Source organism: Onychomys torridus, chromosome 16 (genome assembly GCF_903995425.1).
Source record: "Onychomys torridus chromosome 16, mOncTor1.1, whole genome shotgun sequence".
Taxonomy (NCBI): Eukaryota; Metazoa; Chordata; class Mammalia; order Rodentia; family Cricetidae; genus Onychomys; species Onychomys torridus.
The window spans coordinates 40,046,321-40,069,761 of NC_050458.1; the positions used below are offsets into that span (position 1 = coordinate 40,046,321).

The 23,441-nt window shown below is 49.1% G+C and overlaps 1 protein-coding gene across 1 annotated transcript in view; it reads right to left on the bottom strand.

The window, feature by feature from the left end:
• The window catches only part of Tsnare1 (t-SNARE domain containing 1), a 70,589-nt gene that overhangs the window by 7,981 nt on the left and 39,167 nt on the right, over positions 1-23,441 (bottom strand). The window contains 5 exon segments of the mRNA XM_036207575.1: positions 191-307; positions 830-887; positions 14,743-14,827; positions 15,613-15,645; positions 20,813-20,959. Coding sequence (XP_036063468.1) covers positions 191-307; positions 830-887; positions 14,743-14,827; positions 15,613-15,645; positions 20,813-20,959 — 440 coding nt within the window.

Consider the following 23,441-nt stretch of genomic DNA (forward strand, 5'->3'; position numbering starts at 1 on the left):
GGGATAGGCCAGAGTGGGAGAGAAGAATAGAGAGGGTGAGAACAGCGAACAGGACAGAAATGGGCAGACAGAGTGTGGGGAGGTGTGTAGATGAAAGGAATGAGGAGCTAAGGACAGTCAGGAACAGCAAGGCAAGGCACAGAAGCAAGGACATCACTGAAGGACAATAGGGTAGACAGAGGCTACTTACAGGGTGCTTACAGGGACCTAGAGGTGCAGGCAGAGAATGCATAAAGAGACGAGAAAGGGTGAGGAGGTGTATAAATAAGGGTAAGGCAGAGCAGAGGGGGAGACATACATGGTGGCTCTGGGAGGTGGAAGCCACCAATCCACCATGGCCCCTAACCCTTCCTAGACAAATGACTAGACATTCTGGCCCCACTGAGGCCAGTGCCTGTCACACGGAAGGGCCCACCTGCACCCACCCCCCTGCCTTGTGATAACCTAAACCTGGGCAGAGTAGGGGGGCCTCTTCCAGGAGCAGAGCCCAGGTCCTTCCAGCAAAACAGATCTACCTACAATGTCATGTGACACACCCACCCACTGCCAAACACCATCAGTCTGCTGCTTAAGGATGACCCTAGACACTTTACCCACAGTGCCACCCAGGACAACCATGGCCCAACCCCAACACACATACAAGCTAACAGAAAAGGAGGTCACTTGGCTGGCAGGAACCACAGAACCCCTCAATTGAGATGTTTCCCTGAAGACCCACCTTACAGGCATCAAGTCAGTACTTAGCTGTACATGGACTCCTCAATGCAGTGGTCAGGTGTATACTATGCAGCCCTGGGCCCTCAAAGGCCACCTACACCCTCCCTGGTACCACAGAGTAGCCTGCCCGATAGATGCCATGGATAACTGCAGAACCATCACATGAGTCCCTGTGAGGACAGGGGAGACAAGCACAGGAAAGTAAGTGCCTGTAAGCATGGGATAGGTTACTAAGGGGGCTGGGTGGAGCTGGTGTATAGCAGGGCTCTCCTGTCACATGTCACTGGCCCATATCTCTGCTACGGCCCAAGGCCATCTGCTTACCAGGCCAACTTCAAAATGTCAGAGCACAGAGTTCCCCAGGACCGTGTGTCACCAGCCACTCCCTATGAGAACCTCCTCATGACCTCTCGAGACTGACACCATCTGAATGCCACCAGTAGGCAAAGCATGCTGCTTAGAGGTCTCCCCAGCCTCAGCCTATATTAGCAGTTCTATGTTTCATTCCTAACTATGTCCCAGCACCACCAAGGACACCACTCTACAGCCCCTGGACAGCCAGGGAGGGTGTATGCTCCATGCTTCAGATCCAGGACAGTGGGCAAAGCCCTAGTGCCAGCTACAGGAGCCACACTAGCTTCCTCCCATATGGACCTCTGAGCTTCCTCTCAGATTTCATCCCGAACAATGGCAGGGGGGCTGCTGGTGTGGCTCTCATCTCTCTGGAACCCTCAGCACTAGATTGAAAGCAGTCTACTTCTGTGTCCCTCCTAGGATGTGTCTCTCCTCCATCCCCAACAGACTGTGGTCATCTCATAATAGGAAAGCAAGCCAGCCCCCATACCCAGCCTGGCATCCCTCAGGCATTAGGTCACTCTGCCATGGCCTTGGCAGACTGTGGCTACACAGCCAATGAACCCAAGAAACAGCAAGGAGAGAGGAGTGCATACCACCAGTAAACCAGCAACCAGAGAAAGCATTTACAGATTCCTCCCCTTCAAGGGCACGCATAGTATTGGCAGGCCCAACCCGGAGACTATGGGCATCTGTGGCCCAGACCAGCCCGTCTGATACCCCATCTACTCTCAGAAGCAGAAAGCAGGGTTATAAGAACACACAGCAGAGAGACTCACAGTGCAGCTGGGACAGCACGGACCGGAAGTCACCACTTGGAGCCCTAGTATCTGAAAAAATGAAAGGAGTCCCCCCAGAAGTCCACCTCAGGGCTGTGTCTCGGGTCTGCCACCTGCAGAGAGCCCCGAGGAAGACAAAGGAAACCTCCAAGGCTAAATGAAGAAATCTTCAGTGCCACAGGGCAGCAGTGTACAAACACCAGCCATGTTTCTGAACTGTGGCCAAAACTGGAAAATGAAATTTAAACAATACCATTTGTGCCAGTATAGGAAGCATGAAAACATTCAGATGAATTGAACATATGTTACAACATTAACAAGGCACGTCACTGATAACTACAAGGCATTGCCTAGAGAAAAAAACAAACAGAAGAAAAAGTGGATTTATGGAGTGAAAGGCAATATTGCTGAGATGTTAATCTTCAAAGCAATCACAATCAAAACTGTAATAGTTATAAAATAGAAATTAACAAGCTGATTGCCCAACTCAACTGAAGCACAAAGGATCTGGGTGTCCAGAAGAGCTTCGGATTGGCCCAGCAGCTGAAGGCTCACACCTGAAGCCAGGTCTCACAGGCCTGGGATGCACCACGGCATCAGGCTCCAGCAGCTTTCCAGATGGGTACCTACACAGTCAATAGCAAAAAATGGGTTTTTTTTTCAACAGAATAACAGGATACATGCATTTTTTTTAATGAGCTCGGCCTTACCTCACTGCATACACAAAAATAAATTCCAAGTGTGTCAGGCCCAAATGTGAGAGCTGAAAATATGAAAACTGTAAGACCGCAAATATATGAGCCATTAATACATTAGTGCATTACTGTAATGAAGTACCTGAGGCAGGCTACCTAATAAAGAAAAGAAATCTCAACAGCATGGCACAGGCCCTCTTGAGGGCCTTCTGGGTTCTGAAGCACATGTGTACTTCTGCAGTCTCTTTTCGTAAACTCACCAGCATTCTATCATAGGCCTCCACCCTAGTGACCTGTATGTAACCACCCTGCAAAGGCCTCACCATGCACCAAGGCTGGACTGAGCGCCTACCTTCCTAACGGTACCTGAGTGAGTGGTAGGGGGAAATCATGTTCACACCACAGCCGTGGACAGAACACTCTAGGAACCTCAAGCAGGTTAGAAATAGGATACTCTTAGGAAAGACAAGTCTCCCCATAGCACCTGGCAGAGGACCTGTATTGAGAATGTAAGAGTTTTAATAACCCCACACTCACAAGACAAGAGCACACAAGTGACTGTCATGTACCCAAAGGAGGACATACTACCCAGGAGCCACCAAAACTCCACACTGAAGCTGTGGAGCTCCCCACATCTGCTGCAGGCGCTGGAGAGGACACAGAGCTGTAAATGACTCAGCTGCCTTGGAAAGCTGAATGGATTCACCCAGAGTTAACACACACCTTGTTATTTTGCTCTACAATTGTGCTCCAGGCAACTCAGAAGTGGGAACACACAAAAACCTGTGGAGACAGCACAACTTTAGCACTAACTGGAATCAGCCCTGTGTCCCTAAGAAGGTGCTGGATAAGGAGAAAGTGATAAAGCTGCACTGCAGAATACTACTTAGCAATAAGAAGGGAAGGACTCAGCATGGCCACCATGGGTGAAACGTAACACTGAATACAACAACAAACCCATGACTGAGCATGCATATAGTTCACAACAGACTAGAAACTGGGTGGGAAAGGACCAGAGGGAGTTTCTGAAAGGAATTAAACACTTAGTATTCAGACTTCAGGGCACACGCAATATCTGCTTACTAAATGGATGCTAAATGGTGGCATGTTCATCAATGAGGCAGACTTACACACACACACACACACACACACACACACACACACACACACACACACTCATGCATACTGGTGCCAGTGGCAGGAAGGACAGGCTGACAGAGCTCTGCCTGTCACTAACACCATCTCAGGACTAAAAAGACAGGCAGGGTCAGGTATGCCTTCTGCCACCTCAGCATGGGTGAGGCCCACTAGGATATTGTAGCCTCATCTGGAGAGGCCCTCTGACTCCTGTAGGGAAGTCCTGGCACCAAAAGCACCTGAGGAGGAATGACAAATGTACCCTCCCACCACACCAAACAAGACCTGACACCCTAGGCTGACACCCTTCTGAAACAAGTTGTCTCCACAGGCTAAGACAGAGGGCTGATATCAGAGGGCATGAGGTGGTGGTGGGGGCATTCACAGCAGCCCTGGGTTTGTGCACAAGCCCAAGAAAATACACAGACACCATCCCTGCCATGGAGAAGCTCTATTATCCGCTCCATTTTCACTCTGTAGCTCCAGGAAAAGTCCTCCCTCTGGGCCTCAGTTTTCCTTTGTGGAGTGAGAGGCCCTACCTATATCTGTGAACCTCTGGCCTCCAGCGTGCCTCTAAAAGTAAGTCTGCATCTTCCCACAGCCGCAGCTAAATCAACCGCAGATCCTTCCAGCAGCACCCGAGAGGAGTGGCTTACTCCTGCACCTGAGCTGACAGGTGTGTCTCTGTGTCTAGGTGTACTCAACCTCAGGCTGGGAGAGGATACACTCAGGCTCTGTGGTCCTGATGCTGGAGCCCTTGGGCGGCGGCATGCTGAGTACAAAGATAAGCCTCTAAAAGAGATGTTGTGTACCAGCCTGTCGTGCAGGATTACCCCGATCCCTTTGCTGCCTTTTCATGTACCAATCCTGGGCCAAGGAATGGAAGATGATCTGTATAAATGGAGGCAGGAAGCCCTGCCTGCTGGGCTGTGAACACATCCTCAGAGGTCACTTCTAGCTCCACCTCCTTCAGGCTTCTGACTCCCTACTCCAGGGTCTTTTTATTCAATGGTTTGGGAACTGAGTAGAAAGCACCACACCTTTCTGAGAAGATTAGAAGTGGCCCATAGAACATTCTAGCAATTACAGTGGCCAGAGGGCAGTAGAGACCCTCTAGCACATACCAGGAGAGGTCACAGCCCTGTCTCACACCCTCCACATCCTCTGTGATGGCCTCTGGGGTGGAACTACCAGAACCAGCAGTACACACCTCTTCCAAGCCCCTCTGGTGCCTATGCAAGTACCTACGCATGTACCCATCCCTAGCAGTAGTGGGCAGAAATGAAAGGTGGGAGACAGAAAGGGCCCAAGGAGGGCAGTTGGGTACAGGCCAAACTTGACTAGGACAACAGAGACTGTGGAGGGAAGAGAGACGGGGTGTGAAGGGCAACCATGAGGGGACCTCCCCCAGCTATGTAATGGCCCTCTGGAATGACCCAGAGCATCCCCTGAGACATGCTGCTACTATTTCTGAAACAACAGATGTCCCTTATGAGAAAAGTAGCAAGAGTGATCTCATCAGGCAACGAAGTCCAAAGCAGGAGCCACAACAGATGGGCTGGTCCCTGTTTGCAGCCCACAGGAAGTGGCACCTGTCTTCCGCTGGCCAGGGGGCAACAGAGTCCTAAGTACTAAGAGAGGCAGGAGGTACTTTCCAATAGAGGTCATAGGCTCTGACAGGCATGTGAACCCCTCACTCACTCAGAGGAACTAAGACCACCCAGGGCATCAGGGTAGGGTGAGGAGGTCTGGTCTACTGGCTAATCTTATGTCAACTCCACACAAGCTGGCATTATCTGAAAGGAGGGAATCTTCCCTAAGAAGAAAATGCTTCCCTAAGATTAGGCTGTAGGGCATTTTCTTAATTAGTGATTAATGGGAGAGGGCCCAGTCCTTTGTGGGTGGTGCCATCTTTGGGCTGGTGGACCTGGGTGCTATAAGAAAGCAGGCTGAGCAAGTCATGATGAGCAAGCCAGTAAGCAGCACCCCTCCATGGTCTCTGCATCAGCTCCTGCCTCCAGGTTCCTGCCCTGCTTGAGTTCTTGTCCTGACTTCCTTCAGTGATGGGCTTCAAGGATGGATGTGGAAGTGTAAGCCAAATAAATCCTTTCCTCCCCAACTTGCTTTTGGTCATGGTATTTTTGTTTTTAATTAATGTATTCATTTTACTGTTTTTACATCCTAACTAAAAATTCCCCTCCCTCTACTCTTGTGAGACCTGCACCCCATCCATTTCTCCTCCTCTTCAGATACAAGCAGGCATCCACCCCATGGATATCAGCCAACCGTGGCAAGATCAGGCACCCTCTCTTCCACAGAGGTTGGATGAGGCAATCAGGCAGGAGGAATGGGTCTGAAAATCAGGTAACACCTTCTTCCTCTCCCTGTACTCAGGAGCAGACCCACCAGCCAGAACTGGTGAGTGACCCTCCTGCCAGCAGAACTGCATCCCTCTCTGGATTCTGTTCCCTAGGCCCCTTCCCCAGGTCCAAGCCTTCCCAGCTTGTCCCTGGACCTGCTGCAGAGCTCTGCCCCCAAACCCCCAGGGATTTTTCTTTAATAACATAATTCTTTATTGATTCTTTGCTAATTTCATATCATGCACCCCAATCCCACTCACCTACCAGTCCCTCCATTTCTTCCTCTCACCCCTTCAGTGTCTCCCCAAAAAGAAAGTCCCCCAAAATTAATTAAAAACAAAATAAACAACAACAAAAAGCCTCACCTTGCTCCTCTGTCTTTCCCACCTCTCCAACACCTCTTCATTCATCTGAGCAGCATTGGGAGCTGCGGTGTATTATGCAGTACACGGTTCTGTCCAATCAGCCCCACCTGCAAATGTTCATTGCAATGAGTTGTTGGTCTGGCTCAAGGCCTCTGGCCTCTAGCACATCATCATCACTGGACCCCCATGGAAACTCCTCTCAAATATCCTGCTGTTGAGTCATGAAGATCCTGTGGTTATCATTCCACAGGACCAGTCCCTTCATGTTCTCCAGCAGGTCATAGATGGGGCAGATGTTAGGGTTGACCAACCCAAGGTCCAGGTTGTGGGTCTGGGTGGTAGCTGAGCTGGTTGGGGCTGCTGGGACCTCCCCGCCTTAGGCAAGGGCAGAACCAGCTCACCTACCTGTGGTGAGGGATGGGGCTGTCTCTCCCAAGTGCAGGGGTGGGGGTGAGGTGGGGTAGGGGGAAGCTATCCCATGAGGGGTGGGGCCAACCATGAACATCAACACAGACCCCCCCCCAGCTGGTGATCTATTAAGAGAAACCTTCTATTCCTTGTAAACATAGTTCAATGATTGTACAGTGTCTGCACATCCAGTTTCTTCTAATAAAAGCTCAGAACAAGCACACTCTAGGTCCTTGAAGCTTCCTGTATGCTCCTTGGACCCCAGCCCACCTACTGAAAACTCACATCCACATCCATAGTGCCTTGGAGTAAGAGTAGAGAAAGCTAGCTGAGCAATAAGCATGCATACATTCATTCCTTCTCTGGTTCTGACTATAATGTAACTGACCAATTCAAGTGCCTACCACCACGACTTTCCTGCAGTAACAGACTGTACCTGACATTGTGAGTTAAATAAACCCTTTCACCACAAAGCCATGGGGTTTGGGGCCTATTTTATCATAGTGACAGAAATTAAACCAGGATGTGGGTAGATGTGCTAAAAGCACTGATACTTCATCAGTGTGGCTAAACCGATGATTTTGGCGCTAGGTAAATTCTATCTCAATTTAATAAAACCTTAAAGTACACTGTGGAAGCATCAAAAAATCACTCCACTATGAGCAAAAAGTGTCAAGGCCCCTGCAATGAAGGTGCGCCGGCTAGGTATAGGCCTACCATGCCCCAGTGGCTCAGAGAAATAAAACTCTCAAGTCTAAGAGAAACTTGTATAAGAATGCCACAGCAGCTTTACCAGAGCTAAGAAAATGCCAGTGGCAAGGGGATCAGAGGGTGGACAAATGCAAGTGCCCAACCGTCAGCATCAGGGGACAGAGGGTGACAGACACAGTGTCACAGTCAGCACCAGGGGACAGAGGGTGACAGACACATGTTACAGTCAGCACCAGGGGACAGAGGGTGACAGAGGGTGACAGACACATGTCAACGGTCAGCACCAGGGGACAGAGGGTGACAGACATGTCACAGTCAGCACCAGGTGACAGAGGGTGAAAGACACATGTCACAGTCATCATCAGGTGACAGAGGGTGACACATCACAGTCAGCACCAGGGACAGAGGGTGACAGACACATGTCACAGTCAGCACCAGGTGACAGAGGGTGAAAGACACATGTCACAGTCAGCATCAGGTGACAGAGGGTGACATGTCACAGTCAGCACCAGGGACAGAGGGTGACAGACACATGTCACAGTCAGCATCAGGTGACAGAAGGTGACAGACACATGTCACAGTCAGCATCAGGTGACAGAGGGTGACAGACACATGTCACAGTCAGCATCAGGTGACAGAGGGTGACAGACACATGTCACAGTCAACACCAGGTGACAGACACATGTCACAGTCAGCACCAGGTGACAGAGGGTGACAGACACATGTCACAGTCAGCACCAGGTGACAGAGAGTGACAGACACATGTAACAGTCAGCAACAGGTGGCACACAGGGTGGACAGATGCAAATGCCCAGCAACACTAGGTGACACAGGAGTATAGGGGTACCGCAATTTCTCCAGATACCCTGAACAGAAGTCTGGGGATTTATTTAGCTTAAAGGATGCTTGCCTACTGAGGCCCTGAGTTCTGTCCTCGACACCATAAAAAGAGTAGAATGCCCAGAATGCTCTCTTGACCTCTGAGCAACTCCTCATGGGTAAACAGGAACTCAGAAGAAAAGGCAAGGTGGCAAGGCATGAGGAAAACACCACCATCTGGTCCTATGAGGGGACCTCTGGCCCTGCCGTCAATGTAGTGACCAGCTGCACAACCATGAGAGCAAATGGGCTCCAAGTCCACACTGACCACCTGAGTGCTACCCAGGCAGGTGTAGGGAGACACTAGAATGATGCTCTCACAAGGACTCGAGCTGTAGGTGGGGGCATGCCACAGCTGCCACACATGGGGCCATCTCCTGGGGAGATCAACCCAGTGTGGATACCTTCTTCACCATGTACCCTAGAGGCCCAGTGCTGCAGGGAACAGGCTGACTGCTGGGCAACACCAGGGGCCAGAAGGTGATACACAAGTCTTCATGGCCACCCTGCTCTCCAGAGCACTCCAGGCTATCCATCACACTACTGCCAGCCATCACCCTATACAACAACTGCCAGGCCTCAGGCTGTGCCCTTACTCCCTGGCCCTACACTGCCTACAGGCCCAATGAGGGCATTGCTTCTGCAAGGAGAGTTCTCACCACAATGGCCTGGGTCAAACTATTTCCTCTGATCCCAGCCTCCAGAAACTGCCAGGGTTTCCTCTTGTAGAGCCCTGAAAATTCCCAGTACACCTCACTGCTCTGCTCAGGTACACTGCCTCTGTTGTCTCCTAACCAGCTTGCAACGTCCCTACATGGCCAGCACTCCACCAACACAGGCACATGGCAGGCCGACGCTAAACTTAAGGGAAGCAAAAGAGCTTCTGCAAGGCCAGGATGCCCCCTACCTGTGAGGCAACAGAGTACAGAAGAGGGGCATCTGGTGCCCTCTGCCAAGCACAGGCTACCAGGAAGGCAGAATTGCAGGTGGGCATTGGGGTGCGTGGCTCTTGCCCTTTGTGGCTGTTAGGTGTGATAGCCATACCTGTAATGCAGCCCTCAGAGGCTGAAGCATTAGGATAGAGAGTTCAAGACCAGCCTGGGCTACACAGAGACTGTGGCAAAACTAAGCAAAATCTCACTGTGGTGGTGCACGGCCTGGAGCTGCGTCTGCCGCAAAGGAGCATGGGCCTGAGTGCCGTCCTGTTGCTGGAAAGCCATCAAACACTGGAAAGGACTCTCTGACCAGTGACAATCCACAGAGTGAGACATAAAGGAGCTGCTCAAATGTACGAGCCTGCCAAGCAGGGAGGGGCCCCGGGAAGACCCAACTGCTTCAAAGCTTGACAAAGTCGACCCCAGGCATGGTGAGGCTCAGTCACGACAGGTGGGGCCAGCACAGTGGGTGAGAGCGGGGAAGACAAGGAACTCTGAAGCTCTGCCCAGGGCACCAGGCTCCAGCCAGGCACAGATTTGTGCCTACATAAGCCAAAGCCCCGTGAAGCCAAGGAAAGAATAACTTCAAGGAAGCACGGACTCCCAGGGAATGGGACTATGAATATATGAAGAGGATGCAGCTCAGCGGTAAATGGCCTGTTGCGCATGGGCCAGGCCCTGAGTGCAACCCTCAGCACCAGAGGAAGAGGCAGGAACACTGACAGTAGTAACTGTTCACTGCTAGGGAGCAATCACGGAGTAGAATAAAAGGATTAGTGCACTTGAACAAGAACAGGAGACACTAAAACAAAAGAAAAAGGCCAAGAAGAGGTAAAGGCGATCCAGGATCCCTGGCCACATCCCGAAGTCTAGGGTACACATGAGAAGAGGGGTACACAGCAAGCATAGGGGTTTTGAAAAATAATGACCAAACATATCCAAACACTATGAAATTATAAACAGCAGCAACTGTCAATAAGCCCCACACAGAGTATTAAAGACACCCACACCCCCAGGGCACAGGACAGCGAAACTACAGGAAGCCACTGGAAAGCAGACAGCTTCCAAGAGCTGAGGAGGATGTAGACTGCCCATGGGGCAGCGCGGGAAACACTGCAGTATGGGACCTTTAAATGCAAAAAGAAAAACTTCCAACTGAACTCTATACCCACTGGAAACATATTTCAAAAATAGATGTGGAGTAGGTATTTATTTTCTACAAATAGGAGCCGAGAGCCCGTTCCAACCAGATGTGCATCGCAGAATGTGTTGAAGTAAGTTATTCAGGTCGGAAGCACCAAGCAAAGGAAATCTCAGTCTAAATAAAGAGCTGAAGAAAGCCAGGACGGGAGCAGGGGGAGGTAAGTTTAAACAGGCATTTCTTGCTTCTGTGTCTCCAACGGACAACTGACTGTAAAATCGGTAACAACATGCCACTAATGCTGGCTGTAGCATACTAGGAGGAACACACAGGATAATCATAAAGAGTCGGGAAGGGAATGGACCAGGGCAGTAGGAACCATGCATGCAGAGGGGTGCATGATCAAAGGCAGGCTTAAGAGTTAAAGATACATGCTGTGAATTAGAAAGCAACCGCTAAGATAATATATATATAAATCGTTAACAGGCTCTAACAATGGCAAAAATGGATACCCTTCAATGCTCCATTGATCAATTGCTCCAAGAAAAGGAGGAGCAGGAAAAGAAAAAAGGACAAGAGGGAAATACCAAGAGGGCAGAGTGGAACAAACACCCCACACTGGCGGCACAGGAGGTGGCGAGGCCAGCAGCCCACAGCCAGGGTGGAGTCTGAAGGTAAACTGTAATGAACTGATAGGAAATAAAAGTGTGATTCATTTCCTCAGCTTCACAGTCCCATCTCAAGTGTTTGTGTACTACTTCACAGTGGAGAAGGCAGAGCACGAGCTCTCCAGTTTCCACAGGCTCTATCCGGCAACAGCGACTCAGTCAACAGCGACTCAGTCACGGAGCAGAGGCTGCCAAGTAAGACAGTGAGAGGCAAGAGTCCACACAGAACATGCATAACTCTCCTGCTACAGAATGTACATAGCTGCAGCAAGGTAAAAAGAATGGACCATTCACCATGGATACACCAACAGCACACAGCAAAGTTCAGAACCAATACAACCAGGACCAGAGAAGGACATTTATACAGCCTGGAAATCTGTGAAGACAGACAAGGCTGGGGAGAGAAACTGCAAACCCACACCAGAGTGGAGTCACAGAGGATGACAGGGTACATGGGCAGAAATCAGTGAGGAGACGGAGACTTGAACACAGCACCAGTCAATGCCGCCCATCAGGGGCTGAGAACACGCTCCTATCAGCGCATGGGGATATTCAATAGGATGTGTCATATTTCAGACCACAAAACAAGTCTCTGTAGTTTATAATAGTAGTTGCCATACACATTCTCTGAAAAGAAGAGAACTAGAAATCCGCAGCGCAAAAGTGCCTATGAATATACATAACTACTTGAAATTAAGTGCCACACTCTTTTAAAAGGTAAGTAAAGTAGGTCAGGCAGGGGTGGCACACCCCTTTAATCCCAGCACTCGGGAGGCAGAGCCAGGCGGATCTCTGTGAGTTCGAGGCCAGCCTGGTCTACAGAGTGAGATCCAGGACAGGCTCCTAAAGCTACACAGAGGAACCCTATCTCGAAAAACTAAAAAGTAAGTACAAGTAAGGAATTATAAGAGAAATCAAAAAATATTAACTGAATAAACTGGAAACAGTATGTTTAGTTTATACAAGTAAAACAATACACAGAGGGAAATTTGTATCAACACATGTCAGAAAAGAAGAGTGGTCTCAACTGAAAAGAACAAAAGCAAAATTGACCCAAAGGAAGCAGATGAAAGCAAGCGATGAAGGTGAGAAAAAAAATCAGTCAACAGCAGAGAAACACCAATGCAGTCGAACCTGCTCCTTTGAAAGGGTAAAACTGAAACCTTCACATTAGTTGCATTAACTCCAATTCTTTCTGAGATTACCTAAAATAATAAAGTTATACCAGACAATCAAAGCAAAAGAGTAAGCCCAGGTGTGGAAGTACACAGCTCTAATCCTGTGATCCCTGGGAGGTGGAGGGACAAGGGTCAACTCAAGTTCCAGGTCAGCATGGTCTACATAGCAAGCTCCATGTCAGCCAGGGCTATGCAGCCAGACCCTGCACACACACACACACACACACACACACACACAGAGCAAATACAGACCAACAACACAAGCCATAGAGAAGGAGACATCACTGCAGATCCTACAGACACACAGCCATCCCACTGTCCTGACAGCTTACTTGAAATGGGTAAGGCTTTTAAAAACCAGGTCACTTGAGAAGCAGCAGACACCATGGTGGCACTGCAACCAGAAGGAAAATGAACTGAACAGATAATTCAGCATCTCTCCCTAGGGAAACTCCAGGCTCAGAAGGCTTCCCTGGCAAATCCTGCCAAATATTTACAGGAAGGATCACATTGGTTCTGCACAAACCCCATCAGAAAACAGGAATCACTTCATAACTTATTTCAAGACACACTTTATAGACTCTGCAATCAAGACAGTGTTCCTGATGGGGGCAGTTATTCAGACAAACACCCACCTCAACTGAAGAAGACAAAAGAGCTGAGTGATCCATAGAGAAAGAAGTGTCTCTCAACCAAGAAAGCCAGAGCCTCAACTTCTCAAACACAGATAACAACATGCATCATAGGCATACATGTTGGAGCTTCACCATCTGAAATAGAAGTGGGGAGACAACACTTGGTAACCTTGTGCTGGTCAAAGTCTCAGGCAGGATACAAGGAAAAAGGCCATGGAAGAGGCTACACAAACAGCAAAGTGTGTGACCTTCAAAAAACCATAGTTAAGAAAAGTAAAACCATCAATAGTCTATAGGAAAATATTCAAATACAGGCACTGACAAAGCCCTTGTGTCCAGAAGCAGCAAACTCGAAACATGACCACCCAATAGAAGACTGACAATGGGGATGAGTAGAGAGTGCAAATGGCCAATGTGTGGGGGCCCACAGAGGCACCCTAGTAAGGCCTTACTCAAGGTCAGGAAGTCTGAGCTTGCTTTGCCCAGCAGGGCTACATAATAGGATGATTTGGCCAAGGCTGTGGTTACCAGGTGTTTTAAAGGGTCTATACTTGTTGGTACTTTATACCTCAACCTTGAAAGGGGGGAGGTCTTTTGCTTCTTCCCTTTCTGATGTATAAAAAGCCCATCATGATTAAACTTGGGGCAACTGGGTATTGACCCAGGGCCCTCCCAAAGCTATCCTCTGTCTCTGTCTTTCTTGTTGTCTCTACCTATCTAGTACTCCTCACTCCTCTCTCCTCCCCTCAAGAACCCTTCAAAAGATCAGAGCAGGTCTCTGACACTAATGCCCATGAGCATGCAATACCAGGAAAGTGTAGATTAAAAACCACATGTAATAGCTAGCCATGAGCATCCAGCATGGTCCTGTAAGAGTGGAGAGCCAACGAGCATCTGCTGTTTAGAGGCTTTCCTAAGAGGGCATTTCTTTAAAAGTCAACGGGAGGCAGAGGCAGGCGGATCTCTGTGAGTTTGAGGCCAGCCTGGTCTACAGAGTAAGTTCCAGGACAGGTGCAAAGCTACACAGAGAAACCCTGTCTCGAAAAGCCATATATATATGGACCATTCTGCACACTCACCCCCAAACTCCTAGACTGGAGTCCATCTCCCTATAGGTAAGAGAGGACCATTCTGTGCACTCATCTCCAAGCTCCTACACTAGAGTCTGGTATAATTACACACCCCAGATATGACTGCTGGGATAGTATAAACTCACAGCTCAGACCACACCCCAGAACACCAGGTAACCAGGAACATCTGGCCATGTGTCTCTGCACAGCCACCATACTCCTGGGGCATAGCCACCTTGCTGAAACCCAGCACAGGTACCCTACACTATCTCATCCCACCCTGTCAAGTTATTGGATTCAATGAGCACCACAGAAACACAAGATTCAGCATGGCTTCAGATAGTATAGGAATTCTAGGAAGAAGAAGGAGGTGTGCCTGGTCTGTGTTCTCTCCTAGCTAGGATTATCATTGTGGTGATGAAACATCATTACCAAAGCAACCTGGGGAGGAAATGCTTCCACATCACTGTTCATCACTGAAGGGAGTCAGGACAGGAATCCAAACAGGGCAGGAACCTGGAGACAGGATCTGATACAGAAACCATGGAGGAGTGTTACTGATTGGCTTGTTCCCTCTGGTTGGCTTAGCCTGCTTTCTTATAGAACCCAGGACCACCAGCCTGCTCCTTTGGAACAGTAAAACTGATAACTTCACCAGTACCTCAGTCTCCTGAGGGAAGAAGTTGGGCTTCCTCTTTTAGCTATGGAGCCCAGGGGCAGAGTCTTTCCTTGGGCCCATGGAAGGCAGCAAGGTGAGCTCTGGTATCTGGCTGCCTTCAAGAGAGACTCCTGGCCCTAGATGGGCACCAAAAGGTGGGTGTTTGTGGCCTGGGTTGTGGGGAAGCTCCTTAAGAGTCTCTTCAGCTTCTAGGTCAGGACACAGGGCCCACTCCTAGTCTCAACCCCTCCCCACCCATGTCTAGAGACCTGAATGCAAGACCTTCTAGCTGGGTGACAGCAAGACACTTTACTTCCAGCCCACAATGCTGCACTGCCACTGTCCCAGCATGCCCTTCATAGTTACCATCAGAGTAGACCAGGACATACAGGCCTACTTGTCCTGCCAGCTGCATGGTGGGCAATGCTGTGGCCCCTCTCTGGCTTGTGGGTGCAAGGCAGGCAGCTGGGAGACTGTGGTCAGCAGCACACTGCAGCTCACTGCCACTTAGGACCTACAGCCTGCCCACTCACAGAACAGGGGTCCAGCCTGGACTCCCAGTTGCCCCCACAGTAGCTTCCTCTCTACTTACACAATGGAGGCAGGGAGTCTGATACAAGGGATGACTCAGTAGGGACAAAGGTTTCCCAAAGGCAGGAGCAGACCCTCTGGTCCCCAGCACTGAAAGGCCTTTGAATATAGCAGAGGTACCTTGGAGCCCTGCAAGCTGGGTCCCACCTCCTCTAATCACATCTCTGGAAGCCCTCCTAGGACCCTTCCACAGCTAGCATCTGAGTGGAAGTACCTGGCTTCCTAGCCCTCAGACTTGGGGGCATGCTCAAGATCCCAGATTACCTTCACCACCCTTCCCTGTACAGGTCTCCCATGGACTACTCTCTGGAGCAGGCAGAAAAAAAATGACCAAGTCCCTACTCAGTCCAACATGTAGCACACTCTATGGGTGACAAGGGACAGTCATGGCTGCTTCCCGTCTGTCCATACAAATGGCCCCACTCAGGTCCATCTCCTACAAGAAGCCCTCCCTGACCACCCTGTCAGCCACATCTCCCTGGGTTCAAAGCTGCCGCCAAATTCAGAATGTCCCATGCTCCAGACTGTGGTTCTCTGAATCACAGTTCTTGTGAAAGTTGGCACCCAAGCTAAATAAAACCTTTACATCGAGACCCTCAGGTGTGACCCAGGGACAAAGCTTTGGACATCTGCCACCAGTGTGACAAAGCACAAAAACTGAGAAGTGTATCTAATGGCAACCAACACCACCACAACACCCAAGCACAGACTCACTCGTTCTATAGAACCATACCCCCAAACCTCACTTCTCCCACAGCAGAGGAGTGGCAGCTCCCCCAGCTCTGGTCTCAGGAAGCTCAACATGAGTGTGGACCCCACAAAGAATGTGTCTTAATTTTCATTTCCTGGGATGACACTTGTGGACACAGGCACTGCTACTCCTGTGTCCTCGGGTATACCTACGTTTATCTACTCTGGACCTTTCAGCCCACCACAGCTGACAGGTGGTGTGTTCTGGGACAAGGCCACTTGGTAGAGTCTACAAGCACCTGTCCGCAGCCTGCTGTCTGAAGGTGCTCCACATGAGAAATGGGGGCCCCGTGGAGAGAGGACTCTGAGGTGCTGCATGATTATCTGTATATGACTCTGTATATGGCTACAGAGTCAGCAGGGACCGAGTGAACGGAGCTGTTTTCCCAGAGCCATGTGGTCCCGCTCTCCTGCCTGGAAGGCCTCCTCAGCTCTGGGGCCAGCCCCACAGGAGCCTCCACAGGCCACCCAGGACAGAAGACAGCACAAGAAGGCAGATCGAGGTGTACGAGGCATCCCCAACAACCCCCCACATGGAAACGCCAACTCCTCTGCATGGTACCCCCACAGCCTCGCTAGTTGCTTTAAAACCAATTTTTTTAAAGACAGCCGCCGAGAAGACAAACACTCTTGAAAATGATGAAATCCACTTCAAAATAATTCCTGGGTCAAAGAAAAAAATCACAATGAGATTCAGGAAATATTTATTACTGAACAAAGATGTAAAATGCTACATGTTTTTTTTTTAAATGTGTGGTATTCAACCAAATCAGTGAGCCTTTGGAAATGCATAACTTTAAATGCTTTTATTAACAAGAAATAAAAGGCAAGCAGTGAATATGCAGAAGGTAAACATCCAATCTGGGAGTCAGAAGACTGAAAGGCGACAGGCAGGGGGAGGGAAAGAAAGAAACAAAAGCAGAGATCAACAAAACTTCAACCCTAACTCAAGCAGGAAGCTGGGAGAAACAGTGATTCGCACACAGTCCCAGTTTCAGGGAGAAAGTGGCAAGAACCCTGTTCCAACAAGAACAAAATACCAGCAGTGGCAATTCACCCAACCCCTACAGGGCCTCAGGGATGGGGTTATCTGGCCCCTTCTTTAGGTGAAATCAAGCCGTGAAGAAGCATAGCAGGGGGATGTGGACCAGAGCAAGGTGCGTCAGGGCTGTACACCTGATGTCCGCAGAGCTGACCTCTTGATACTGGCAGGGAGAGGCACTATGTACAATTGTGTTTCAACAAATCTGAATATATGAGTGACACGGACACATTTTAAAACTGCCCCCCCCCCCAAAAAAAAGAAACAAAAATACTTAAATGGCTTTTCACATCTTGGAAGATTGACTGAAGCCAGAATGTTTCTATGCACAAAATAGTTATGCAGCAAAATACCAGGAAGATTCAAGGAACACATATCCCTTCCTCCATGACTTCAGAGGAGGCTTAGTCCGCACCAGGTGTTTTTGCTACAACAGCAACAAGGTGAACATGTCTCATGGTGGCCTGGCATTGCAGCTGAGACACAGATCCATGGTGGAGCTTTACTCATGCACTTGGGATTTTGAATAGTGACCTCTTCTGGGCTGGTGATGTGTAGCACAATACCCTGGTGGCACACACTGTGGGTGGCTCCCAGCATGTCTCACCAGGGGAACTGGCAAGGCCAGCAGTGTGCTGTGCTGCCCACCTCTTTGGATCCTGTCTGCAACTTCGCATCCCGCCAAGTCTACACAAGCTATGTGTGCAGAGGACAGCTGGTGCTGGTAGACAGCCTGCCCACTATTGACTGTCCGGTGAGGACTCGCAACACCTCTGGCTATGCTGTGAGACTCGGTGAGAGGTACGAATCATCAGCTGTTCCCTGTGGTGTATTGGCTTATCAAGGAGCACAAGAGGTCCCATGTCAATCCAACACCCTAACAGCGGCCCCAGCTGGCTCAGGAAGAGAGCAAAAACATGAGCAGGTGAAATTGCTGGAGGAGAAGAGAAAATGGCACTGTTCACAAACATCTACAGAGCAAACTCAAAAGATCTCACAGACAAATTACTGCAATTCATAAAAAAAAAAAAAAAAAAAAAAAAGACCAGCAAAATGGCTGGGTATGAACTCAATTACACTCCACAGGAAAAGCTGGTTCCTTCAACAAATAAACTTCAAGGGCAAAAGGGAAAGAGATGGAGGTGAGCCTGGAGACGTGGAAGGACGCAGAAGGCTCCAGATGGGTGATCTGCCAGGCTTGCCTCCTCCCACAGCGATCCAGAGAGCCCAGGGCCGGCCTCAGCAAGTGGCTTCTGAGGAGCATTGCTTGGCACGGTCATCACAGAGACATGTGGAGATGTTAGCAGATGAGACAAAGGCGAGAAAAAGGTTCAGATGAAATCTGACCAACTCATTGGGAGCAGACGACAGTGACAGGGGGCAATAGGGGGGGGCACCATGGAGCTGCTACATCACTGTATCTCTTTTGTGTATGTGAAACTTACCATGTTTATAGAGTTAAGATACAAACATTAAATTAAGAAAGACCTCCAGATTTTGCTTTTCAAAAACAAAAAAACAAAACAAAACACAAAACAACAACAACAACAACAAAAACCACATAAATACATGTACATACCAGCAACAAACACTTGGAAAAACTTAATGTTCAGCTACCACTGATAACAGCAAAAACAACAACAAAAAGATTTTATGCTTTTTTTTTTTTAATTAAGAAATAACATATAAGATCTTGATGGAAAACTGCTTGGGGCTTTATTGAAGGACAGGACAGAAGACTCCACCCATACAAAGACTGAAGACAGAATGATAAGAATATTGACTTCCCCCATGTTCACCCAGTAGACATACAATCCCGATCAGACTGCCAATGGCCTGAGGAGACTTCAGAAAGCACCCTTCTCCAAGCCAAAATGGCCCTGGGTATCTCTGTGAGGCTCAGCAACCGGAGCTGTGGTGGCAGGAAACAGAAAGCCAGCTAACACCAGGCGGTGGTGGCGCAGGCCTTTAATCCCAGCACTCTGGAGGCAGAGGTAGTTGGGTCTCTGTGAGTTCAAGGCCAGCCTGGGCTACAGAGCGAGCTTCAGGACAGGCTCCAAAACTACACAGAGATACCCTGTCTCGAAAAAATAAAATAAAATAAAAACCAACCAACCAAACAAACAAAGCCACCTAATGTCCCTGGGGTGTGGAGTGAGCAGAGTGGCCCCAGCGTGCCCTTAGCAGAACAGGACAGGGACAGCTAAAACATGACAGCTATGCATCACACCAACCAGCCTCAGAACAAGCATGGAAGCAGCAAATCAGACCTCCGATCCCATTCGATGAAGCCCCAGAGCATGCCAAAGCCAGCAGGATGCTGTTAAGGAAACAAACACAAGAAAATCAAACTTAAAAAAAAAGCAAGCAGAGAAATGGAATTCAGGGCCAAGAATGAAGGAGCTGGGCTGGAAAAGGCCAAGTGATGACAGGGTGTGCATGTCATCCATTTTTAAACCGTGGGCATGATCTGTGAGCATCTAAAGAGCACACACTGCATATAGGTACCCTTTGTACACTCAGCGTCCAAGGACACAGTAACCTAACACCCCTGAAATCCAGCTCTCTCTGTATCTTGCTTAAGCCCTCACCTGCTGTCTGGCTTCCTGGAAGGAAGCATGGGGCCCAGTGCTGGCCCTGTGCCTTTCTACCCAAGTCTCCCTGTGGCTGCTCCTCCAAGCGTCTGCTCCGTCCCACCCAGTCAGCTCAGGCTTTGTCTTTGGTTCTCAGCATGCATCCCAGAAAGCCTCCCAACAATACAGTCTTTACATCCAGGGTTCACCTGCTTCCTCTATTTAGGCCCCAGATCCTAGAGCCCAGCCTGGAATACAGAAGGACCCAGCATTTCTTTCTGAGAAGGAATCAAGCATCCTATAACCAGGTGGGAAGGCAGGCCTAGGGTGGACAGTACCTGAACAGCACTTCCTCGCAGTTGAGGAGGTCCTACATTGTAGCAGCACCATCAATAGGGAGCATGCAACTGATACCCTCCCTGACATAGTACACACCCTAGCACAGGCAAGGTAGAGACCAGCCACCCTTGGCCAGGGAGGCACAAGAAGGAAATAGACTACATCTAGGTCCTCACCCAGCTTCAGAGAGCCTAGGGAGAGCTGAGGAGAAAAGATCCCTCAACCCAGAAGGGTCCTTGAGCTCAGTGGCCCAACACAGAGCTATTAGGCTGAGCCCAAGCAGATCCCAAATTCAATGTTGTCCCCACTCCAAGACTGGAAGCTTCCCCTAATCAGAGGCTGGGCTGAAATGGAGCAGGGTGCCTTCCAGGCCAGCCCCACAGCAGGGGAAGGTGGCAGGAAAGGCATGGGACTCAGTGCAGCACAAACACAGATACCTACAGGAGGAGCCTAGCTCCGCAGATATGCAAGCCCAGAGAGTGGCTTGTTACCCCCAAGGACCCCAGTGTCCCCTGCTTTATGCCGTGCAAAGCACAGCTGCTCCAGTGCCATCAGGAGGTCCAACCAAGATCATCCACCCCTCAGTCACATCCCCTCACACCTAGAACATTCCAGGAGTGTGGCAGTGGACCCCTGCTGCCATGCCTCATAGGCATGACAATTCCTCAGTGCCCCCACACAGAGCAGCCCTCCATCTTCCCTCTCCCAGGGTACCCACCCTAGCCTCAGCCGTCACTCGTGCTGGTCACTCCTCAGAGGAGTGTGACCCGATGGAGACCATACACTGTTAACACCTTCCCACCTCTGGGTGTCTGATGAGCCATTACTTAGGGGCTGGTAGCCTTCTCTTGAGGGTCCTTTCAAAGGGCCATGGCTCCCCAAGCCACCTCTGCTGGTGATGGATTCATAGGACATCTTCTGGTGGGCAGGGCAGGCGGGAGGCCTCCTTGCTGAACTGGAAAAACACAAAATCCCTGAGGGACAGGGAGGGAGAAGAGGAAGGGATCGAGTTCAGGTTCAAGGCTCAGAGCACAAGCCCATCCAGGCCCACCTGGCTCCTCTGCACCCATTCCCAGGGCCACCCCAGGCTTTTCAACAACCCCAGAGCTGTGGCCTCTACCAAATGGCCACTGTAGATGGCTATTTGTTCTACCTGTGAACAAATGGGAACAGTGAAACAGGAACAAGAAGAGAGTGCACCCTATTTTCTCTCCCAAGGACTCTGGGAAGGAGCACTCTGGCCGCCTCTAGAAAGATCACAGGGGAGGGCTGGAGAGATGGTTCAGCAGCTAAGGGGACTTGCTGCTTTTCCAGTATCCAGCACTCCTGTCTGGTGGTTCACAACTGCCTATAACTCCAGCTTCAGGGGATCCAACGCCCTCTTCCGTCCTTCACGGGTACTGCACTTGCATGCACAAACACATATATACAATGAAAAATAAAAAAGATCTTTAAAAAAGTTGGAGAAAAAGAAAACACCCCACAGAGGAGCCAGTAAGATGGCTGAGCAGGTAAAGCTGTTGGCGATATGAGTCCAGTCACTGGGACACACGTGGTAGAAGGAAAGAGCCAAGTCCTCCAAGCTGTCCCCTGATCCCCACATGAACTCTGTGGCTCCCCCACCCCAACATATATACAAAATAAATACATGTAAAGATGAAACAAAAAAAATGCCCACCCTGGGAGCCTTGCTTTCCTTGCTCCTTGCCCCTGCAGGCCCTCCCAGCTCACACTTTGGATTACTGGGTCCCCACAAGCTCCCCGATTTCATCCACCAAATACAGGGGGCCTGCGCTCAGCCTTGAAGGCAAGTACTCAGAAAAAGCTCCAACCATTTCAGCTTCTGGATGTGTGCCGAGAATCAGAAACCCTTGCTGTGGATATTGCTCTCTGTATAAATAAAATGCTGTTTGGCCAGTGGCCAGGCAGGAAGTATAGACGGGACAAGAGAGAAGAGAATTCTGGGAAGTAAAGGCTGGGTGGAGATATACTGCCAGCCACCGCTATGACAAGGAAGATGTAAGGTACTGGTAAGCCACAAGCCACGTGGCAAAGTATAGATTAATAGAAATGGGTTAATTTAAAATAGAAGAAGTAGATAACAAGAAGCCTGCCATGGCCATACAGTTTGTAAACAATATAAGTTTCTGTGTGTTTACTTGGTTGGTTCTGAGTGTCTATGGGCCTGGCGGGTGAGAGAGATTTGTCCTGACTGTGGGCCAGGCAGGAAAACTCTAACTACAAATGGCACCCAACATGGGGCAAGAGTTCCCACCTAAAACCTGACAAAAAAGATTCTAGAACGTAGCTAAAAACAGCTTCCTAGCTGTCTCTCTCAAGTTAGTGGCAGCCTGCCAGTTTGAGCTACTATGGTGGGTTCCTGGCGTGTGTGTCTGACCTGGCGGGAATGATGAATCTACAAGTGGCACTTTACTCTGCTGCATGTTGGATTTAGCCTTTGCTAGTTTAAAAAAAAAAAAAAAGTTTCTGGGCTGTGTGCTGCTTTGATAGAACTGCTTCTGATAGTTGATAGTACACATGGCTTCAGACCCAGATCTGGCGGTAAACTGTACCACCGCCATGTTTGGAAGCTGAGGTGGGCGGAGCCAGCAGCCACAGTTGCCGTTTCAATCTTATAAAGATGGATATTACACAGAGAATCTGGTTTGTGTTGTCTTTGGGATTTTTAACTACAAAAAAAGATTTGATCATAAAAGCTGTTGAGTTAAACAAATATGTAAATTTTAAAGGTACCTTGACTTTAAAATTTGGATATCAGGATATGTTGCTTTGGAAAAGAGTCTCTGCTTTTGTTTCCACAGAAAGCCAGAGGTTGTGGATTTGTTCCAGATTAAGATACATCAGGTTTGATCAGCCAAGACCACCTGAAAGGTCTCCGATGACACCATGGCTCAGATGATCCAACATACAGAATGGTTTCAAGGCAACTGGCTCAGAGGTCCACCCTCACGGACTACTCCATAATCCTAAAATTTTCTTTGTGTCTCCATAAGATATAGCGCCCCCTCCAGCAGGAAGTAGTAAGAGAAATTACGCCTAATTTCCCAAAATTATCAAGCTGGCTTTGGAGATGGAATTGGCTCACTCCTTCTCTAAACCCAGACATATTGCTAAAAGAAAAGGTTAAGAGATTCTTGTGTCCCAAATCAGAAGAGCCCTCTGGTGTGGGACAGAGAAAAACCAATATTTTTATTTAAATCAGATTGATTGTAAATGCGATCTCTTTCTAAAGAAAAAAAGGTGATATGATATAGATATAATAGGATGAAAGGGTAGATTAATGAACTACTTCTAAAGAGCAACAACTTGTTTAAAATGTTTTACATTGGTATAGATTTTAGTCTATTGATACAAACTTAAAGTTAATTTTGTTATACTGTGTGTATATTTCTACTCTTGTTTAAGGTATTATGTTTGTACAGCTCATTTAAAATT